The sequence below is a fragment of the Pristiophorus japonicus genome, chromosome 22 (genome assembly GCF_044704955.1).
Source record: "Pristiophorus japonicus isolate sPriJap1 chromosome 22, sPriJap1.hap1, whole genome shotgun sequence".
Classification (NCBI taxonomy): Eukaryota; Metazoa; Chordata; class Chondrichthyes; family Pristiophoridae; genus Pristiophorus; species Pristiophorus japonicus.
In genome coordinates this window covers 14,409,440-14,427,368 of record NC_091998.1, presented here as the reverse complement: position 1 = coordinate 14,427,368, position 17,929 = coordinate 14,409,440, and the positions used below count along the sequence as shown (strand labels likewise).

Here is a 17,929-nt window from a genome sequence, read left to right as displayed (position 1 = left end):
ATTATCCTTGCAAGAAGCCACTAAAGATTTCTTTCTTGCCGCCCAAGTGGACAATTAGCTTGCTGTGAGTGACCTCAACCGCGGATTAAAATGGGAGGGACTGTGCTTTGACGGCACGGTCGAGCGCTCACCAAATGCTTTCACCATTTCCTTTTTAAATCGGGCGTTTGTTATGCAACAAACACCTACTGCAGTTAAACAATTGACCTCCAGATTCAAACGTTCTAACAGATTTTGGGTTCCAGCTTTAACCTGGATTGAATAGATATGGGTAGCTTTTAACTGCAATTATTAGTCTTGTTCCTTTATTGCCTCCTTCTACCAAAGCAGTGAATGATTGAAGAACAATTGTGCGTTTGAAATAGCTCTGACTGTGGCAGCCAGTACTCTACAGTGAATGGGACTGATGAGAGATGGAAATGTGACTGCAGTTTTGAAGCTATATCCCTTAATTCCAAGCAGATACTTGGGATGTCAAACATGATCAGTTCGAGTGCAAAAGCAAAATACTGCGGATGCTGGAAATCTAAAATGACAACAAGAAAATGCTGAAAATACTCAGAAGGTCAGGCAGCATCTATGGAGAGACAGAGTTAACGCTTCAGGTGTGTGACCTGTGGGCAGAACTGGAAAAAGTTAGAGAAGTAACAGGTTTTTAAGCAAGTGTCGGGGCAGGGAAAGGGTGAGGGGAGGAAAGAACTAAAGGGAGGGTCTGTGATAGGGTGGAAGGCAGGAGAGATTGAATGACTAAAGCAACAAAGCAAAAGGAGATGGTAATGGGACAAATAAAGAAACGAAAGGTGGATCTAGATCAGGTGTAAATGGAAATAGTAGAATCAATGGTTGCCATTTGGTTCTCAGCTAACCGATCACGTTGAGAAATTGCAAAGTGAAAAAATAGGGGCAGAGGTTATTGTCTGAAATTGTTGAACTCGATGTTGAGCCCGGATGGCAGGAAAGTGCCTCATCGAAGGAGATGGTGCAGTTCCTCAGTTGGATGATCAGGTCGAGAACCATTCAGGCGAGAAATCTGCCAATTGGTGAGTATAGGCAACAGTTACAAGAGGGTAACCTTACAAAATCAATGTCCTTGCCCTTCAAAAAGCACAGTCCACAACCTGGACAAAATTGATTAGATAAACTACTACAACTCTCTTTCTCTCCACAGATGCTGCCTGGCCCGCTGAGATTTCCAGCATTTTCTGTTTTTATTATATATGGTAAGATAAACTGATGGTTTTTAAATCAGGAAAGCAACTGCAAGACAGAATCCTCCTGGAACACACCTAGAATGTTGCCCCTGCAGTGACTGCGAGTGTGCAATAAAACATAACCTTTATCTTAAGGCCTTTTCACCCGCTCGGCAACTTTTGACTCAATCTTGTTCAATGTTTCGCTCCATTCTGTAAGTGCATCACACAAGAGGCAGGCAACTCGAGGTACCAGTTCATGAAGATAGAAAGCTAATGTACATTTAGCTAACACGCAAAATAATCCCGGTAGGTGCGACCAACACATGCGATTGGTTAGCTGAGAAATGGGCAGTTGGACTCGAAAAGATGGGAGCGATTGGAAATTAAACATTTCAATTACACTGGGGGTAGAGTTAAGTACTGATTAATAGTATCCCTTTGCAGAAACGCGGGAAGCTAGTATCACAATGAATGCAAAATCTGAACAACTTTGCTTTCAGCACACACTGAAAAATACTGGCTGCAGTTATGGTGATGCTGTCGAAAAACGATGAAGATCCCGTTATTTCAAATAATGAATTTACTGCACCCCTCACTATCAAGCGGCAATAGTGTACGGTTGAACGATACCAGATACCAACACTTGGAGAGACTGATGAAATTAACACTGTCCAGAACCCACGTGGACTGTCAATATTCTATATCCCAGTTACAAATATTTTTCTGTCTCATCTGCTCGCAATTGCTGAATAGTTTGTGCCTATCGTATATTTTGCAAGTTATCAAGTCACCATGTCTCCAGTCCGACGTGAGCAGAAAGACAGCAGCGGGAATGGTACCAGATCTCCCGAAATCTGAGCAAGTCCTGGTGACGCACCGAAAACGCCTTTGTTGCAACATTGGATTGTTCGCTCGGAGCTCCCCTCTCCCCCAGGGGAGGAGTCAGGGGCTGGGCTGTCATTGGAGAAGACCCAGTCACGGGCTGTGTTAACATAATGGGCGTGTTGGGATGTAACCAGACGGGGCCGAGCAAGGGCGCGTCACAAGCTTTCGAAAAACCTAGGAATCGGAAAGCATGCGACTCAACTGGTGTAAGTGGTCAGCATACCCCCCCGAGTCCAGGGGAGGGAAGGACCTTGAAGGTTTCAGGTGGGACAAGGTATGAGGTGCAGAGACTATCCTAGAATCTGGTAATGTGAGGCCGCTCGCTCGTCCACTAGTAGCTTTCCATTGTGTGGGCTTTTGTTTTCAGGACTGGGCGAGGGATGCCGGCAAAGCAGGCTTGAAGTGTCCAGGGTGATTCCGAGTGAAGTCTGCCCAGCGCCAAAATTAACCTCCTGAAATCTCCTTCCCCCATCGCGGACCAGGGACTATGCACCGAGAACGCAGGATCGACCGAGTGAACGCCGTGCCTGCAGACCGCAAGTAGTGCCAACAAGCTCCCGGGGAATCGATGCCGAGCTGATAGCTACAGTCTGCGGGAGCCAAGCGTGACACAAGAGCCAGCCGGTCCTGTTGAAGAGGTGGCTGGGTGTTGGTGGTGGAGGTGCTGGGGGGGTTAGAATTGAGGGTAAAGTTTGCTAAAAGAGCGACAGTGGACTGCAACCATGGCTGCAGAAATGACCATCGGACTGGCAAAGTCCGCCGTGGTGAAATTTTCCGACGTGGTGGGCGAAAGAACTAAACAGATAAGCGGTGCGATGCAGGAGCCGAAGCGGCAGCGGAGAATCATGCTGGTCATCGTGTGCATTGCTCTGTTGTTGGACAACATGCTATACATGGTCATTGTGCCGATCATCCCAAACTACCTTGAAACGATCAGAACTTACAAGCTGGTCTATGTCACCTCGCCTTCCAACGGGACCAATGGCACGGCCGCCAACTTCACGCAGCGACCCATGCTGTACAGGAACCCCAATGTCAACGAGGACATCCAAATCGGTGTGCTGTTCGCCTCCAAGGCCATCCTCCAGCTGCTCGCCAACCCCTTGACTGGCACTTTCATCGACCGAGTGGGCTACGATATCCCGCTGCTGATCGGGCTCACCATCATGTTCTTCTCCACCCTCACCTTTGCCTTCGGCGAAACCTATGCCATACTGTTCGTGGCCAGGAGCCTCCAGGGGCTGGGGTCCGCCTTCGCCGACACCTCCGGAATTGCCATGATCGCGGACAAGTACACGGAGGAATCGGAGAGGAGCGTGGCGCTGGGCATCGCCCTGGCGTTCATCTCCTTTGGCAGCCTGGTGGCGCCTCCCTTTGGTGGCATATTGTACGAGTTCGCGGGCAAGAGTGTCCCCTTCCTGGTGCTGTCCTTTGTCTCGCTGCTGGACGGAATCCTGTTGCTGACGGTCATCACACCTTTCACGAACAGGACGCGTGCCAACATGCCGCAAGGAACCCCCATCTACAAACTAATGATCGACCCTTACATTGCGGTTGTAGCCGGGGCTCTCACTACCTGCAACATCCCCCTCGCTTTCCTCGAACCCACCATCTCAAACTGGATGAAAAAGACTATGAATGCCTCCGAGTGGCAGATGGGACTAACCTGGTTGCCGGCGTTTTTCCCGCACATCCTCGGTGTCTACATCACTGTCAAACTCGCTGCCAAATATCCCAATTACCAGTGGTTCTACGGGGCACTGGGCATGGTTATCATAGGTGCTAGCTCTTGTACAGTCCCAGCCTGCAGAAACTTTGAAGAACTTATCATCCCGCTGTGTGCCCTCTGTTTTGGGATAGCCCTAGTGGACACTGCCCTGTTGCCTACCCTTGCCTTCCTGGTGGACGTGCGCCACGTATCTGTATACGGTAGTGTCTACGCTATAGCCGACATCTCCTACTCTGTTGCTTATGCCCTGGGACCCATTGTGGCCGGACAAATCGTCCACACTTTGGGCTTTGTGCAGCTCAACCTTGGCATGGGCTGTGCCAACGTGCTGTATGCCCCTGCCCTCCTGTTGCTCAGAAACGTGTGCCAAATGAAACCCTCGCTCTCCGAGCGGAATGTCCTTTTAGACGAAGAACCCAAAGGGCTGTATGACACCATCAAAATGGAAGAACGCAAGGCGAGCAAGAAAGCCCGCGGCAGCTCGGCAGCTAACTATTCCACGTCCGGCGTCCTGGACAACACCGTGATGGCGAGCTCCAGGAGAAAACAAATTGGGCAGATTCTGTCCGAAGACGATTCCTCGGGGAGTGATTACAGTTAGTCTCCAAACCCTCCAACAGCCAAATCTTCCAAGGACATAAATGAATGAAATGCAACATAACTCGGCCGTCTGTGATGTACTACTAGATGTTTAATATAACCCAGATTTGATGTCATTATTGCCGTGAATTACTTTTGTATAATTTATGTAATTGCTTATTACATCGGTCTTAAGGGGATGGAGAATGTGATAAAGATGGAATTGTGATAACATGCATTCAATCAGAAGCCACCGTTAATAACAAACTGCATTTATCACCAACCTATTTAAATAATGTCCAGTGCAAAATTTGCTCGAATTGAATCTGTGTGTGCGAGTTTTAGATTGTACATCTGTGTAAAATAAATAGCTATATGTATTAAAAAAAACAATCATGTAAACATTCAGGGATCTGACGGGAATAAAATATATTGTACATACTGTATGCCCCTTTGGAATGCCCCCCATGGTTTGAATTGAAACAAAAGCGATTGTGTATTTTTTTCTCTGGGAATGATTCTCTGTATAGGACTGTTTCGACCCATGTGTGCTGCTATACTATAAATACAATATGTCAGATTAAAGTGTGGATCAAGAGATGATGGCTGAGTTTGAATAAATCGGTAGCGGCGGTCTTTCATACCATTCATACACTCCGTGCGAGAGATACCGCCTGTGCGGCTGTACCAGGTCGAAGGCGCCAGCTTCCCCAAGTTACGCATTAAGATGGTTACATTTTCACTTTTGATGTACAAATTAGAGCTAGGAAATCTTATCGACTCTTACAAAGTCCGTTTCTGGCAAGTTATTGAACAAATATATCGGGAATGATTGGTTAAAGTACTTATTTCAGTTACAACACATTTGACTAAAACACTCTGAGAATGCTTGACTACATACATAATAACTTTGACCACGCTAAACTATGCTTCCCAGTGTTGATTTTCTATAAATTCCAGTCTTGCCCAGAGTTTCAGTTCTAACAAACAAAGTTGGTGTTAATACAATAAATGCTCTTGCCTGAAAGAATACTTGCTTTGTGATGAACCACAAGAAGACTGGGTAGTTGGTTTGGTTGTGGAGTGGAACAACTCCTAACTTTTCATTGCTGGCCGCAGCAATAAGGGGGGGGGGGGGGGAGACACTGTTGTATACAGCTTGAAACCTGTTCTCACTTCTAATACTCATCGGAATTCTCTGTATACAATTATAAAACCCAGCGGACACAAATTTAAGGTGATTGGCGAAAGAACCAGAGTCGGATTGAGGAAAAACGTTTTTTTACGCAGAGTGGTTAGGATTTGGAATACACTGCCTGAGATGGTGATGGACACAGATTCAATATTAGCCTTCAAAAGAAATTGGATAAATACTCGTAGGAGAAAAAAATTGCAGGGATATGGGGAAGGAGTGGAGAGGGGTCTAACTGGATTGCTCTCTGAAGGAGCCGGCGCAGACTCGATGGGCTGAATGGCCTCCTGTGCTACACTATTCTATAATTCTAGGGAATGTGTTCATCTCCGTTTTTTATTGAATGATCATGTGATGGTTCTTTTTTGGTCCATATAATGGAATTCATAATGATTACCAAAATGCACAGCATATTAATAAACGCGCGAAATAAATTCACCCGTTACCAGTTCCCTGGGTTCTGATACGCTACAATTTCCATGGTCCGCTGATTCAGACACCGCTGAACACAAGGGAGACGAAACAATTGTTTTCTGGGAGACCCAAAACGTACAACAACGTGTGGTATTTGAGCTGAAACCTGTTAAAACTTAAAAAAATATACGAAATTATTGTAAAAAAATAACGTGTCTGAAGTCGCCTCTTTCTCGTGCGGCAACTTCTTAAAGGGCTGCGATGCTGCCCCAAACCGATGTTTCCTCACCTCTGCCCAGGCTCTGCAAATATCCGCAATAACCCCGCAGCGCGCATATTGCACGGAAATCGCGATTGCTGAACATCGGGCATCACATAATCAGAATGCATCAGAAAATCCAAATATAATCAGAATGCATCAGAAAATCATATATAATCAGAATACATCAGAAAATCATATATAATCAGAATACATCAGTAAATCATAAATAATCAGAATGTACCGGACAATCATATATAATCAGAATACATCAGAAAATCATATATAATCAGAATACATCAGAAAATCATAAATAATCAGAATGTACCCGACAATCATATATAATCAGAATGCGTCAGAAAATCATATATAATCAGAATGTATCCGGAAATCATATATCATCAGAATATGTCAGAAAATCATATCTAATCAGATGCATCAGAAAATCGAGCAACGGGAGCTCGTTACAATCATTCAATCAACTTCATTATAAATCTGAATTCATCACAAAATATCGTTTTAGAATAACGAAATTGTGTTTTAAATCTTTAAGCGTGAGCGTCTTTTTTTTGAAAATCAATAAAAAGTTGTATCTAAAACTTGCAATCAACGAAAATCGTTTGCTTGTGATCTTTTTTGATTGGAGATTATAATGAATTGAAAAAGACGCTACGGGTAAGTTATTTCAGTTATGAAGCAAAAGGTTTCTGGCTGTATCCAAGTATTTTAATGGGGTGCGTTTGGTGACTATATACTCCATATTCGCTACAAGGATTTGGGTCATGCACAGCCCTCACAGTGCGGCCCTTCATCTTATGAATAATAAGAATAATAGAACCGAGAACAGCTCATCAATACTTCTTAATCGCAAAATTATTTATAACACACATTAAATAATCATTCAATAAAGTCCAAGGGTTATATGGACTGTTTATCCATTCTTTCGATCATCTTCTGCACAGATTAACTCCTTCAAATTAGAGTTTTGCAAGACATCAAATGTGCTTTTCAAATCTGCTCCAATTTATACAATACGTGAAGTCTAAATATGTAGAAGTGAGAATGAGTGATTGTGTGCAAGCACGTTTAAATCTCGATTACTTTCAATTTCAGATCCTCTAGCAAACTTTATACGGGGGGGAAAAATCAAGTCACTTTTACAAAATTGTCTATTGAAGGTAGCAACGAGAAAATGGTTTTGGGACATTTCACTACGTTAAAGGCGCTAAATAAATACAAGTTGTTGTTGTGTTGCTTTACCCGTTATATGTTATTTCCAATAAAATATTCACGTTATTTCTGGCCGATTACAGTGCAGTCCGCTTCTTCCTTTTAATATGCTTCAGATTTCTATTCGGCAACAAAAATAAACATGTCTAATGGAATCACAATTCAAGTCGTTTACAAGCTAAGCGGAAGATGTCAGTGCCATGTGAACTTTACTCTCCACGCTGCTCTATTCTTCATTTGAAATAAGATGTTAAGCATTTGGCCGTTTAATGGCACATGTTCCAATAAAAGCTACCTCACCCGCCGTTAGATTCCATCTAGATTATCTTCTGAATGATGGTTGTTGAAAACCTATGAAACATACTCACACATGCCTAAAATTGACAAACGTTCGATATTAGGAAAGCTATCACACAACGTAACCCCTACCCCCTGAATTCTGGCCACTTCAGGCCGCAATGTAAACTGGATGGATGTTGTGTTACGTACGAGGCTGTCGTTTTTAGGGCTTGGCGAATAGGGGAAAGGGGCGGGTTTTGTATAGCAGAGAAAGTACAGCAGAGCTCTGCACACATCCTTGATCAGGCTCTATCGCACGCCAGTTACAAGGGTGAAGAAGGCACAATGAGCCGAAGCTGCGAGCAGACTGAGAGAGCTGTCCATGGAGCCAAAATCTAGTCTCAGCGATGAGGAATTTCTATTAAGCCACCATTCCCCTCGTTTCACGTGAACTCATGAGACTGGGGGCAGCTTGGTAAGTATTGACACCAGCTGGTTATCGATTGGCGTGTACAACTTATTTTGAAAATGAAGTCTGTCCATGTGCTAGCTCCTGTAATTAGTGGGTTGCAGAATACTTCAAGATTGTAAATGGATAGGTTTAGATTCCCCGAAGCTTCATTTGCGCGTTACCCAAAAGGAAGGGACTTAAAAGTTGACTTAGCCGAATTCTCCCGTGCACTTCTGCTATCGAAACGGGTTTATTTGAAGGATTTGCATTTACATTCTCATTCTTTCTCTTAATTTATTTCTATCGGTACTGAAAGGTATTTTATCTTGTTATCTGTATATCAGGTTCCCGGAATGGATTTAGTGTCAGACAAAGGCAGTGTCGCTTTGTATCTCTTTCCTAAATTTAATTTAGGCACTCTTTCAATTTACTTTCGCGATGACCAGAAATTTGCCTTCGGGTACAAGTGTGTAATAATGAATATATTAAATGCAGAGAGATATAAAAAGGATAGCCAAACAGATAGACACACAGCGTACAGGTTGCTGTCTTTTTTATGGGATTGTGATCTAGTCTTCAATCCATTGATACGGAGCTAAACGCGCCCGTTTGTATTCTCTCTCCAATCCAGGATTCACTGATCCCGTGTCCCGGTTGTGCGTTTCTTTCCGCTATCGGCTGCTTGCGATCGTGGCAGAACGATGCCAGTCCTCAATAACTCCAACCAGGACTCGGTCCGACCCAAAGCTCGCAGGAACAGCTATGTACTTGAACTTTTATATACACTTTACAGTCTTATCCGGGCGCGCAAGTGGCGGTAGCAATCTCTTTTGATATGCGCGAGTTCTAGAATTTAACTGTGCAGCTTGATAACCGGGTGTTTACGGAGTGGCATCTCTAAATTAAGCTGGCTACAGTAACTAATCAAACCTTGTCAAATATTAATTTAGCCTTTACATCACCTAACAGGGTTGAAGAGGGAAAACAATCAGTTTTCTTTCCGATGGAGCAGATGGTTATTTTAAGAACTGTCACGGCCAGTATAATAGCTCTAATATATGATTTAATAAGCAATGCACTCTGGAGAGAGCCGAGTTTTGAACTGATTGCGTTGTCAGAATCCTAATAGCATTTCAGAGCAACAATGCGCAATGGACATTTCTGACGTATTTCTTCCCAGGCCTTGTGTTGACAAGCTGCAAGTAGTTTTGCCTAAAACATGAATAGTGATATAATTTATAAGGCATCTTCCACGAGCTACAAAAAGAAACCTTTGCTCAGATAATGTGCAGGTCAGACCCTAGCTCAAGTCTGTTGAACATTTGTCGAAATGCCAAGTCGGAATTGTAATGCCAATGGGACATTGGCGCGGTATAGAAACGCAAGTTGTTGTTGTAACGCCGGACATGTAAGCTCAAAGCAGCAAGGAATAATGAGACCCCCACTGCTCATTGGCTTTTCACTTTTCTGTTGTATTTAACATAAATAGCTTCTGATTCAAGAACCTTTAACCCGTTGCTGTAGGTGCTGCCCAAGCTGCCCGTGCCCCCTCTGCAGGAGACCCTGGACATCTACCTGAACTGCATGAAGCACCTGGTCACAGAAGAGCAGTACAGGACCACCAAAGCCGTCGCAGAACACTTTGGCGCCCGGGGAGAGGTTGGGGAGTTCTTGCAGCAACAGTTGGTAAAGCGAAGGGAAAACAAAGTTAACTGGGTAAATGGAGACACTTTGCACCTCCAATAAGATGTTTAATTCACCGTGCCTTGCTCTACTGTCCTAGACAACACTCAGCCGCACTCTGCAAGTTATCGAGTAAATGTAATTATGTAATGTTTATAATTTTATGCAATATAAATGTCACAATCTCTATTTTGCAGATGAGGTACGGTCTATTACTTTACAATGGTTTCAAAATGGGATAATTTTTGAGTTGGTTTCACTGCCAATTTAAAATCGATTTTATACAGAATCATAGAATAGTACAGCATTCGGCCCATCGAGGCAATCCTGTCAATCCCACTCCGCGACTCTTTCCCCATATCCCTGTATTTTGTTTCCTTCAAGTAGTAATCTAATTCACCTTCTAAAGACTACTGTTCAAAGTTAAACAGCTACATTAGAATTACTATATTCAGAATAAGTTATTTCACGTTCTTACGGCGATCGAAACGGTGGTTCCTTACTAATTGGGTTGATTAAGTAGATTTCAATTGAGCTCAATAGGCCGATTCTGCAATAATAGAAATTGAAGCGAGGCCGCTGTTATTTTGTTTTGCCTCGATGCGATAGGATCTTGGATTTGCTTTTCGCTGGCATTTGTGGAACGTTATGAATGAACTGGCATCGATAAATCAGTGTCTGTTTCTGAATTTTCTTTAATATTTAAATTGAAAGTAAGGAATGAATCAGACACTCAAAAGTGCCATTTGCAAAATCAAGAAAACCAGTGGATGAGAGGTGGTATTAAGTGGGTGTTTCCTTTTCTTTCCAAGATTTACGAGTGGTGGTTGGATGACATGTATCTCTGTAATCCAACTGCACTTCCGGTGAATTCCAGTCCTGGAATGGTCTTCCCTCGCCAGAACTTCCGGGATGGGGGTGATCAGCTCAGGTACATTTCAATCATACCCTGTCCTTTCATATGGAACAGCAGAGATGCACCGTGCTGTAACACGCAGAGTGACAATGTCCATTGCTTCCCACACCACCGTGCAGTGTTTTCAGAAACTGTAGGTTGAGATATTCTGAACCCTGCCGAGAAACATCAACTTGGGACCATTTCTTGGTGGTGTTGTCAGCAGCGTGACCAAATACATGTGCACGTCTCCAGCACCAATCTGTTGTTGATGCTCCAACATGTTCCGAAATAAATTGATTTCAAAGGCAGGTTATTTTTGAACCTCTTTCCATACAGCCTTTGCATATCGGGCAAAGAATACTGCACGTGGTAAATGTGTTGTATGCTTAAGTATCTTTCATGCAAGAGTGGCTTGCGGTTGGTGTAATACGAGTTCATGTTCTCGTCTATGTACATTGTAACTGTAAAGTGAACTCCGTCAAAACAGTTAATTTAGTAGCAACCAGGTCATCTTTTCAGAGGCTGTGAGGTGTCGGTGTTATCTAGTGGAAAACATAGAAACATAGAAAATAGGTGCAGGAGCAGGCCATTCGGCCCTTCGAGCCTGCACCATCATTCAATGAGATCATGGTTAATCATTCCTTCAATACCCCTTTCCTGCTTTCTCTCCATACCCCTTGATCCCTTTAGCCGTAAGGGCCATATCTAAATCCCTCTTGAATATATCCAATGAACTGGCATCAACAATTCTCTGCGACAGGGAATTCCACAGGTTAACAACTCTCTGAGTGAAGAAGTTTCTCCTCATCTTAGTCCTAAATGGTGTGCACCTTATCCTAAGACTCTGTCCCCTGGTTCTGGACTTCTCCAACATTGGGAACATCCTTCCCACATCTTCCTGTCCAGTCCCGTCAGAATCTTATATGTTTCTATGAGATCCCATCTAATCCTTCGAAACTCCAGTGTATAAAGGCCCAGTTGATCCAGTCTCTTCTCATATGTCAGTCCTGCCATCCCTGGAGTCAGTCTGGTGAACCTTCACTGCACTCCCTCAATAGCACAAACGTCTTTCCTCAGATTAGGAGACCAAAACTGAACACAATATTCCAGGTGAGGCCTCACCAAGGCCCTGTAGGCTTTCCCTGCTCCTATACTCAAATATCCTAACTATGAAGGCCAACATACCATTTGCCTTCTTCACTGCCTGCTGTACCTGCATGCCAACTTTCAATGACAAATGAACCATGACACCCAGGTCTCGCTGCACCTCCCCTTTTCCTAATCTGCCACCATTCAGATAATATTCTGCCTTCGTGTTTTTGCCCCCAAAGCGGATAACCTCACATTTATCCACATTATACTGCATCTGCCATGTATTTGCCCACTCACCTAACCTGCCCAAGTCACCCTGCAGCCTCTTAGCATCCTCCTCACTGCTCACACCGCCACCCAATTTAGTGTCATCTACAAAATTGGAGATATTACACTCAATTCCATCATCTAAATCATTAATGTATATTGTAAAGAGCTGGGGTCCCAGCACTGAGCCCTGCGGCACTCCACTAGTTACTGCCTGCCATTCTGAAAAGGACCTGTTTATTCCGACTCTCTGCTTCCTGTCTGCCAACCAGTTCTCTATCCATGTCAGTACATTACACCCAATACCATGTGCTTTGATTTTGCACACCAATCTCTTGTGTGAGACCTTGTCAAAAGCCTTTTGAAAGTCCAAACACACCACATCCACTGGTTCTCCCTTATCCACTCTACTAGTTACATCCTCAAAAAATTCCAGAAGATTTGTCAAGCATGATTTCCCTTTCATAAATCCATGTTGACTTGGACCAATCCTGTCACTGCTTTCCAAATGCGCTGATATTTCATCCTTAATGATTGATTCCAACATTTTCCCTGCTACTGATGTCAGGCTAACCGGTCTATAATTACTCGTTTTCTCTCTCCCTCCTTTTTTAAAGTGGTATTACATTAGCTACCCTCCAGTGCAGAGGAACTGATCCAGAGTCGAGAGACTGTTGGAAAATGATTACCAATGCATCCACTATTTCTAGGGCCACTTCCTTAAGCACTCTGGGATGTAGACTATCAGGCCCCGGTAATTTATCGGCCTTCAATCCCATCAATTTCCCTAACACAATTTCCCGCCTAATAAGGATATCCTTCAGTTCCTCTTTCTCACTAGATCATCGGTCCCTTATTTACTCTTTTATTTCTGTAATCACAGCCAGATTAAATTCTCAGGAATAATAATAGTGAAGGAATTACAGCTGAAATTTGAAAGCAAGAATACAGAAAGTGAATCTGTAAGACAGAGGAAACAAGGGTTCGTAAGTAGTAATCAAAGAGGTCTTCCTGTGCTAAATGGTATATACTTCAATGCAAGTATAGCGAATAAGACAGATGAGTTGAGAGCACAGGGTAGACACTTGGGAGTATAACATTATAGCCATTACAGAGATATGGCTGAAGGAGGGGCGGGATGGGCAGCTCAATGTTCCTGGTTACAGGATTTTTAAACAGGACAGAGAGGGGGGGGTGTCGTGGTATTGATTAAACAAATTATTTCAGCTGTGAGGAGGGATGATATATTAGAGACATCATCAAATGAGACCATCTGGGTCAAACTGAAAAATAAAAAAGGGGCGATCTCACTGTTGGGCATGTATTATAGACCACCAAACAGTGGGAGGGAGATAGAAGAGCAAATATGCAGGCACATTTCTGTGAAGTCCAAAAATCATAGGGCAATAATAGTAGGGGTTTTCAACTATCCTAATACTGATTGGGAGAAATATAGTGTGAAGGGTATAGAGGGTGCGGAATTCCTAAAATTCATTCAAGAGAACTTTTTTAGTCTGTATGTAACAAGCCCAAAACGGGAGGGGGCGATTCTGGATTTAGTTTTGGGGAATGACTATCAGTGGGAGAGCACATGGGTGCCAGTGACCATAATTCAGTCAGATTCAAGGTAGTTATGAATAAGGAGAAGAATAGACCAGGAATAAAAGTCCCAAATTTTGAGGGGCCTGGATATAGTGGAAGGGTCAATTATGAGGGGGGTGCATAGGCTTAAGGTAGTTAGTGGAAGGTTTAGGAGGGATTTGAGGGGAAGCTTCTTTACACAGAGGTTTGTGGGGGTCTGGAACTCACTGCCTGGAAAGGTTGTAGAGGCAGAAACCCTCACTACATTTAAAAAGGTGCTTGATTGGGCACTTGTGGTGCCGTAACCTGCAGGGTTATAGACCTAGAGCTGGTAAGTGGGATTAGGCTGGATAACATCTTGTTGGCTGGTGCAGATACGATGATAAGTACTTCAGGGAATCTAATACAGCCAGAGTGACCAATTTTGATCACTTGGATGGGTCAGAGAAGAATTTTCCCAGATTTATTTCCCTAATTGGCCTGGGCTTTTATCTGTTTTTTTGCCTCTCCCAGGAGATCGCATGGCTCTGGGTGGGGTGGACTGTAAAGTTGGGCTGGATGCTCTTTACCTTTCCGCCATTGTTCATTGTTCATAGGTTTATATGTAACCTTCAGGGCTGCTGACCGAGGGCTTTCTGTCAGCTGGCGCGAACACGATGGGCCGAAATGGCCTCCTTCTGCACTGTAGATTTCTATGTTTCTATGTTCCTAATAAATGATGCTTTGGGATTCTTCTCTGCGTGGTGCAGAATTCTCATTGATAACACCTGAACAAATCTCATTACCAGTTTATTTTTCTATTACAGGTTTGCGGCACGGCTCATTTCTGGAATACTGGATTACAAGGTTGTAATAGATGCGTAAGTTATCACCTTTCAGATGTCAAGCATTGAATAATTTTGACTAGCATTCAGAACAAGAATTCCCTACATCAAGTTAACATGAGCGCTTATGTCCATCAACCCCAAGATTATACATATTCCTTGTCTAATATGCCTTGTCTTGATTTAATTGGCTCATACATATAGTTGGATATTAAATAAGAACAAATGATAAAGTGTGTGGAATAAGTTTCCTTTCTTTCTAGTAGGAAGCCAATACCAAGGCCTTGGGTGCAGTTGCCCGGCCAAGGTCTGAAAGAACAAGAGGAGGCAGTGATTAGATGATCAGATGTTATTTTAAAAGCCTGGAGATTGAAAAACAGAAAGACTTGCATTTCTGTAGCACCTTTCACGACCACCGGATATCTCAAAGCACTTTATAGTCAATGAAGTACTTTTGGAGTGTAGTCACTGTTGTAATGCGGTAACCAATTTGCGCGCAGCAAGCTCCCACAAACAGCAATGTGATAATGACCAGATAATTTGTTTTTGTTGTGTGGATTGAGGGATGAATATTAAGCTCAGGACACCGGGGATAAGTTCCCCGCTCTTCTTCAAAATAGTACCATGGGATCTTTTACATCCACCTGAGAGAGCAGAGGGGCTCACTTTAACATCCAGCACCTCAGACAGGGCAGCCTAGATTTTTGTACTCAAGTACCTGGAGTGGGACTTGAACCCACAACCTTTGACTTAGAGGATAGTGTGCTACCCACTGAGCCACAGCTGACACTCAGTTGGAGGAGGCAATGACGGAAGAGGTTATAGAGTTCCATAATATTGTGTTGTTAAAGATTGAGATAGGATAAGAGAGACTGCTGTGAGTTTTGCTTTCAGTACATTGGGGATATAAGGATTTGGGGCTTAAAGGGGACCAAAGTTTGATGAGGGAAGTTGAGACCATAGCAGGATAGGTGAAATGGAAACAATACAGAATGATCTTACCCTGTTCATATATCATCCACAACTCTTAGAATTGTAAAATAACCCTCTTTACTCTTCCCAACATTAGCATTCTCCCACCATGCTTGCTATCTCATCTCATACCTCTTTAAATCAGTTGCTCTTAATGGTTGTCAATGTTTTAATTTACGACATTGTAGGATCAGTATCTGGCTAGTATTTGATCAGAACATTCGCAATTCTCCAGAACTTCCTTCTGGTGGGTGGTTGATGCCCACACATCCAATTATAGTCAAAAATTGTATAGCGGCTCACAGAATATTAAAAACATTATAAATAGATTGGGGGGGATTTTGGTCCAATTTAAGCACAGGAAAAATCCAGATTTCTCTTACAGAATCAGAGAGATGCTGGGGTATTAAGCTGGAGTCGACCTTCACTTTCCAGTCTTGTTTTCCAGCCGTGCATTGCCTGTTGATTTCGCCCGTGGCCAACTTGCTGGACATGCCCTGTGCATGGAGCAGTACTACAGGCTATTCTCGTCCTACCGTCTCCCAGGTCATCAGAAAGACACGCTGGCGGCTCAGAAAAGCAGCGTTATGCCTGAACCAGAGCATGTCATCGTGGCTTGCCAGAACCAGGTGAGAAGGCACATTCCAATGTCTACTGGGGGAACACGTGTAGAGAAATGGAGCGCAATTTGAAATTGAGTGGCATTATTTCGAGTGGAAGTGGAGAGGCATATGAGCAAATGGATTCAAATATCATAAATACTGGACAACTTATCTGTCCTGATGGTGAAACATTTAGGGCTAGAAGTTCATTATAGCCCAGGAATGGGTGGGATTATTAGAAAAGTTGGAGAATTAGCGCTGGCGATAAGTGTTAGCGGGATTCGCCTCACCCCGACGATAATGCTCCACAACCTTGTTAGCTGCCGCTAAGGTATCTAACTTTCCCCCATACTTTTATCAATTATGGTTTAAATAATAGAACCTCCTCCCCTACGCTCTCCAAGGACCCCAGATCCACGATTTAAAGCGGTATTTCAATGTAACCCAAACGTTTCAACATTTTTGCACCAACTCCCGGCGGTATCGCTTTAACTTCGCTTCCATTTGTTTGCTTTGGGCCAGTTCTTCGTTTTGGATGTTGTCATCAACTTCAGACGTTTGAACGAAACCGACTTGTTCACCCAGTTGAGAAAGATCGTGAAAATGGCGGAGAACAAGGAGGAAGGGGCGCCTCCGATTGGGCTGCTCACATCAGACTCCAGGACCCAATGGGCGGAGGCCAGGAGAGTGGTCATGAAAGGTAAGACGGAAGGACGACCATTCACATTCAATGTCACGAACCCAGCTTAGGCAAATGTTGTGGGCGAAAATATATTTGTAATGCAAACGATATGGTCTGCATTGTTTCTGTTTCCTGGAACATATTTTGCAACAATTCAAATTCCACCATGTACCAAGGCCCCAAATAGAAGCCCAATTCACTTGGGTGTTCTAGTTTTCCCTCACTTTAACCTCATTTATGAAGATGTTGATGGGAAAATGAAGGTAGATGTAACTAAAATAATGACCCCGCCAATCACAGCCACATTGACTATATAAATCTGCTTTTGAGATTGTGTGGGTGCCTGGTGGTAGGCATAGATGCTACTTGGCTTCACGCATCATATTCAAATCGGACCACAGAATCTATACCAATGTCCTTTAACATAATTTGCCCTTAAGAAGCACCTCCTTTGATTGCATTGTTGTAGTCCTTACTACTAGGGGGATCAAGGGGTATGGCGAGAAAGCAGGAATGGGGTACTGAAGTTGCATGTTCAGCCATGAACTCATTGAATGGCGGTGCAGGCTCGAAGGACCGAATGGCCTACTCCTGCACCTATTTTCTATGTTTCTATGTTTCTATGACTGTGTAAGCACTGCCAGCTCATTATCATTACGGGGAACATTAAAATGCAAATCTCTCTGAAATTAGAATAGGTTTTCTCATGTAAATGCAAGTTCTATCTATTAATTAAGGATAAAAGCTAATTTCAGCTGCATCTGGAATTCCAACTGGAATTGTTACACCTTCAAAACTGTGGAAACCACTCCAATAGTTTCATTATATATATATTCATTTTCCCAACATTAGCGGGACCCCAACTATTTACAATCTATATTAATGACTTGGAAGAAGGGACTGAGTGTAATGTAGCCAAGTTTGCTGACGATACAAAGATGGGAGGAAAAGCAATGTGACACAAAAAATCTGCAAAAGGACATAGACAGGCTAAGTGAGTGGGTAACATTTTGGCAGATGGAATATAATATTGGAATGTGTGAGGTCATGCACTTTGATTTTTTTCTGCCAAAGAGCAAGTTATTATTTAAATGGAGAAAAATTGCAAAGTGCCACA

General features: G+C 43.3%; 2 protein-coding genes across 2 annotated transcripts in view; both read left to right on the top strand.

Moving 5' to 3' along the window:
* The first annotated feature begins 2,253 nt into the window (after window positions 1–2,253).
* On the top strand, window positions 2,254–4,972 carry slc18a3a (solute carrier family 18 member 3a). Its single transcript, XM_070865361.1, has one exon. It carries the CDS (start codon window positions 2,801–2,803, stop codon window positions 4,406–4,408), a length of 1,608 nt encoding a protein of 535 aa, XP_070721462.1. The 5' UTR covers window positions 2,254–2,800; the 3' UTR covers window positions 4,409–4,972.
* Window positions 4,973–8,912: 3,940 nt separating this feature from the next.
* chata (choline O-acetyltransferase a) overlaps window positions 8,913–17,929 on the top strand; it is a 47,418-nt gene continuing 38,401 nt past the window's right edge. The window contains exons 1-6 of the mRNA XM_070865360.1: window positions 8,913–8,975; window positions 9,736–9,927; window positions 10,707–10,825; window positions 14,539–14,592; window positions 15,977–16,157; window positions 16,653–16,830. Coding sequence (XP_070721461.1) covers window positions 8,913–8,975; window positions 9,736–9,927; window positions 10,707–10,825; window positions 14,539–14,592; window positions 15,977–16,157; window positions 16,653–16,830 — 787 coding nt within the window. The remainder of the gene's footprint in view (window positions 8,976–9,735; window positions 9,928–10,706; window positions 10,826–14,538; window positions 14,593–15,976; window positions 16,158–16,652; window positions 16,831–17,929) is intronic.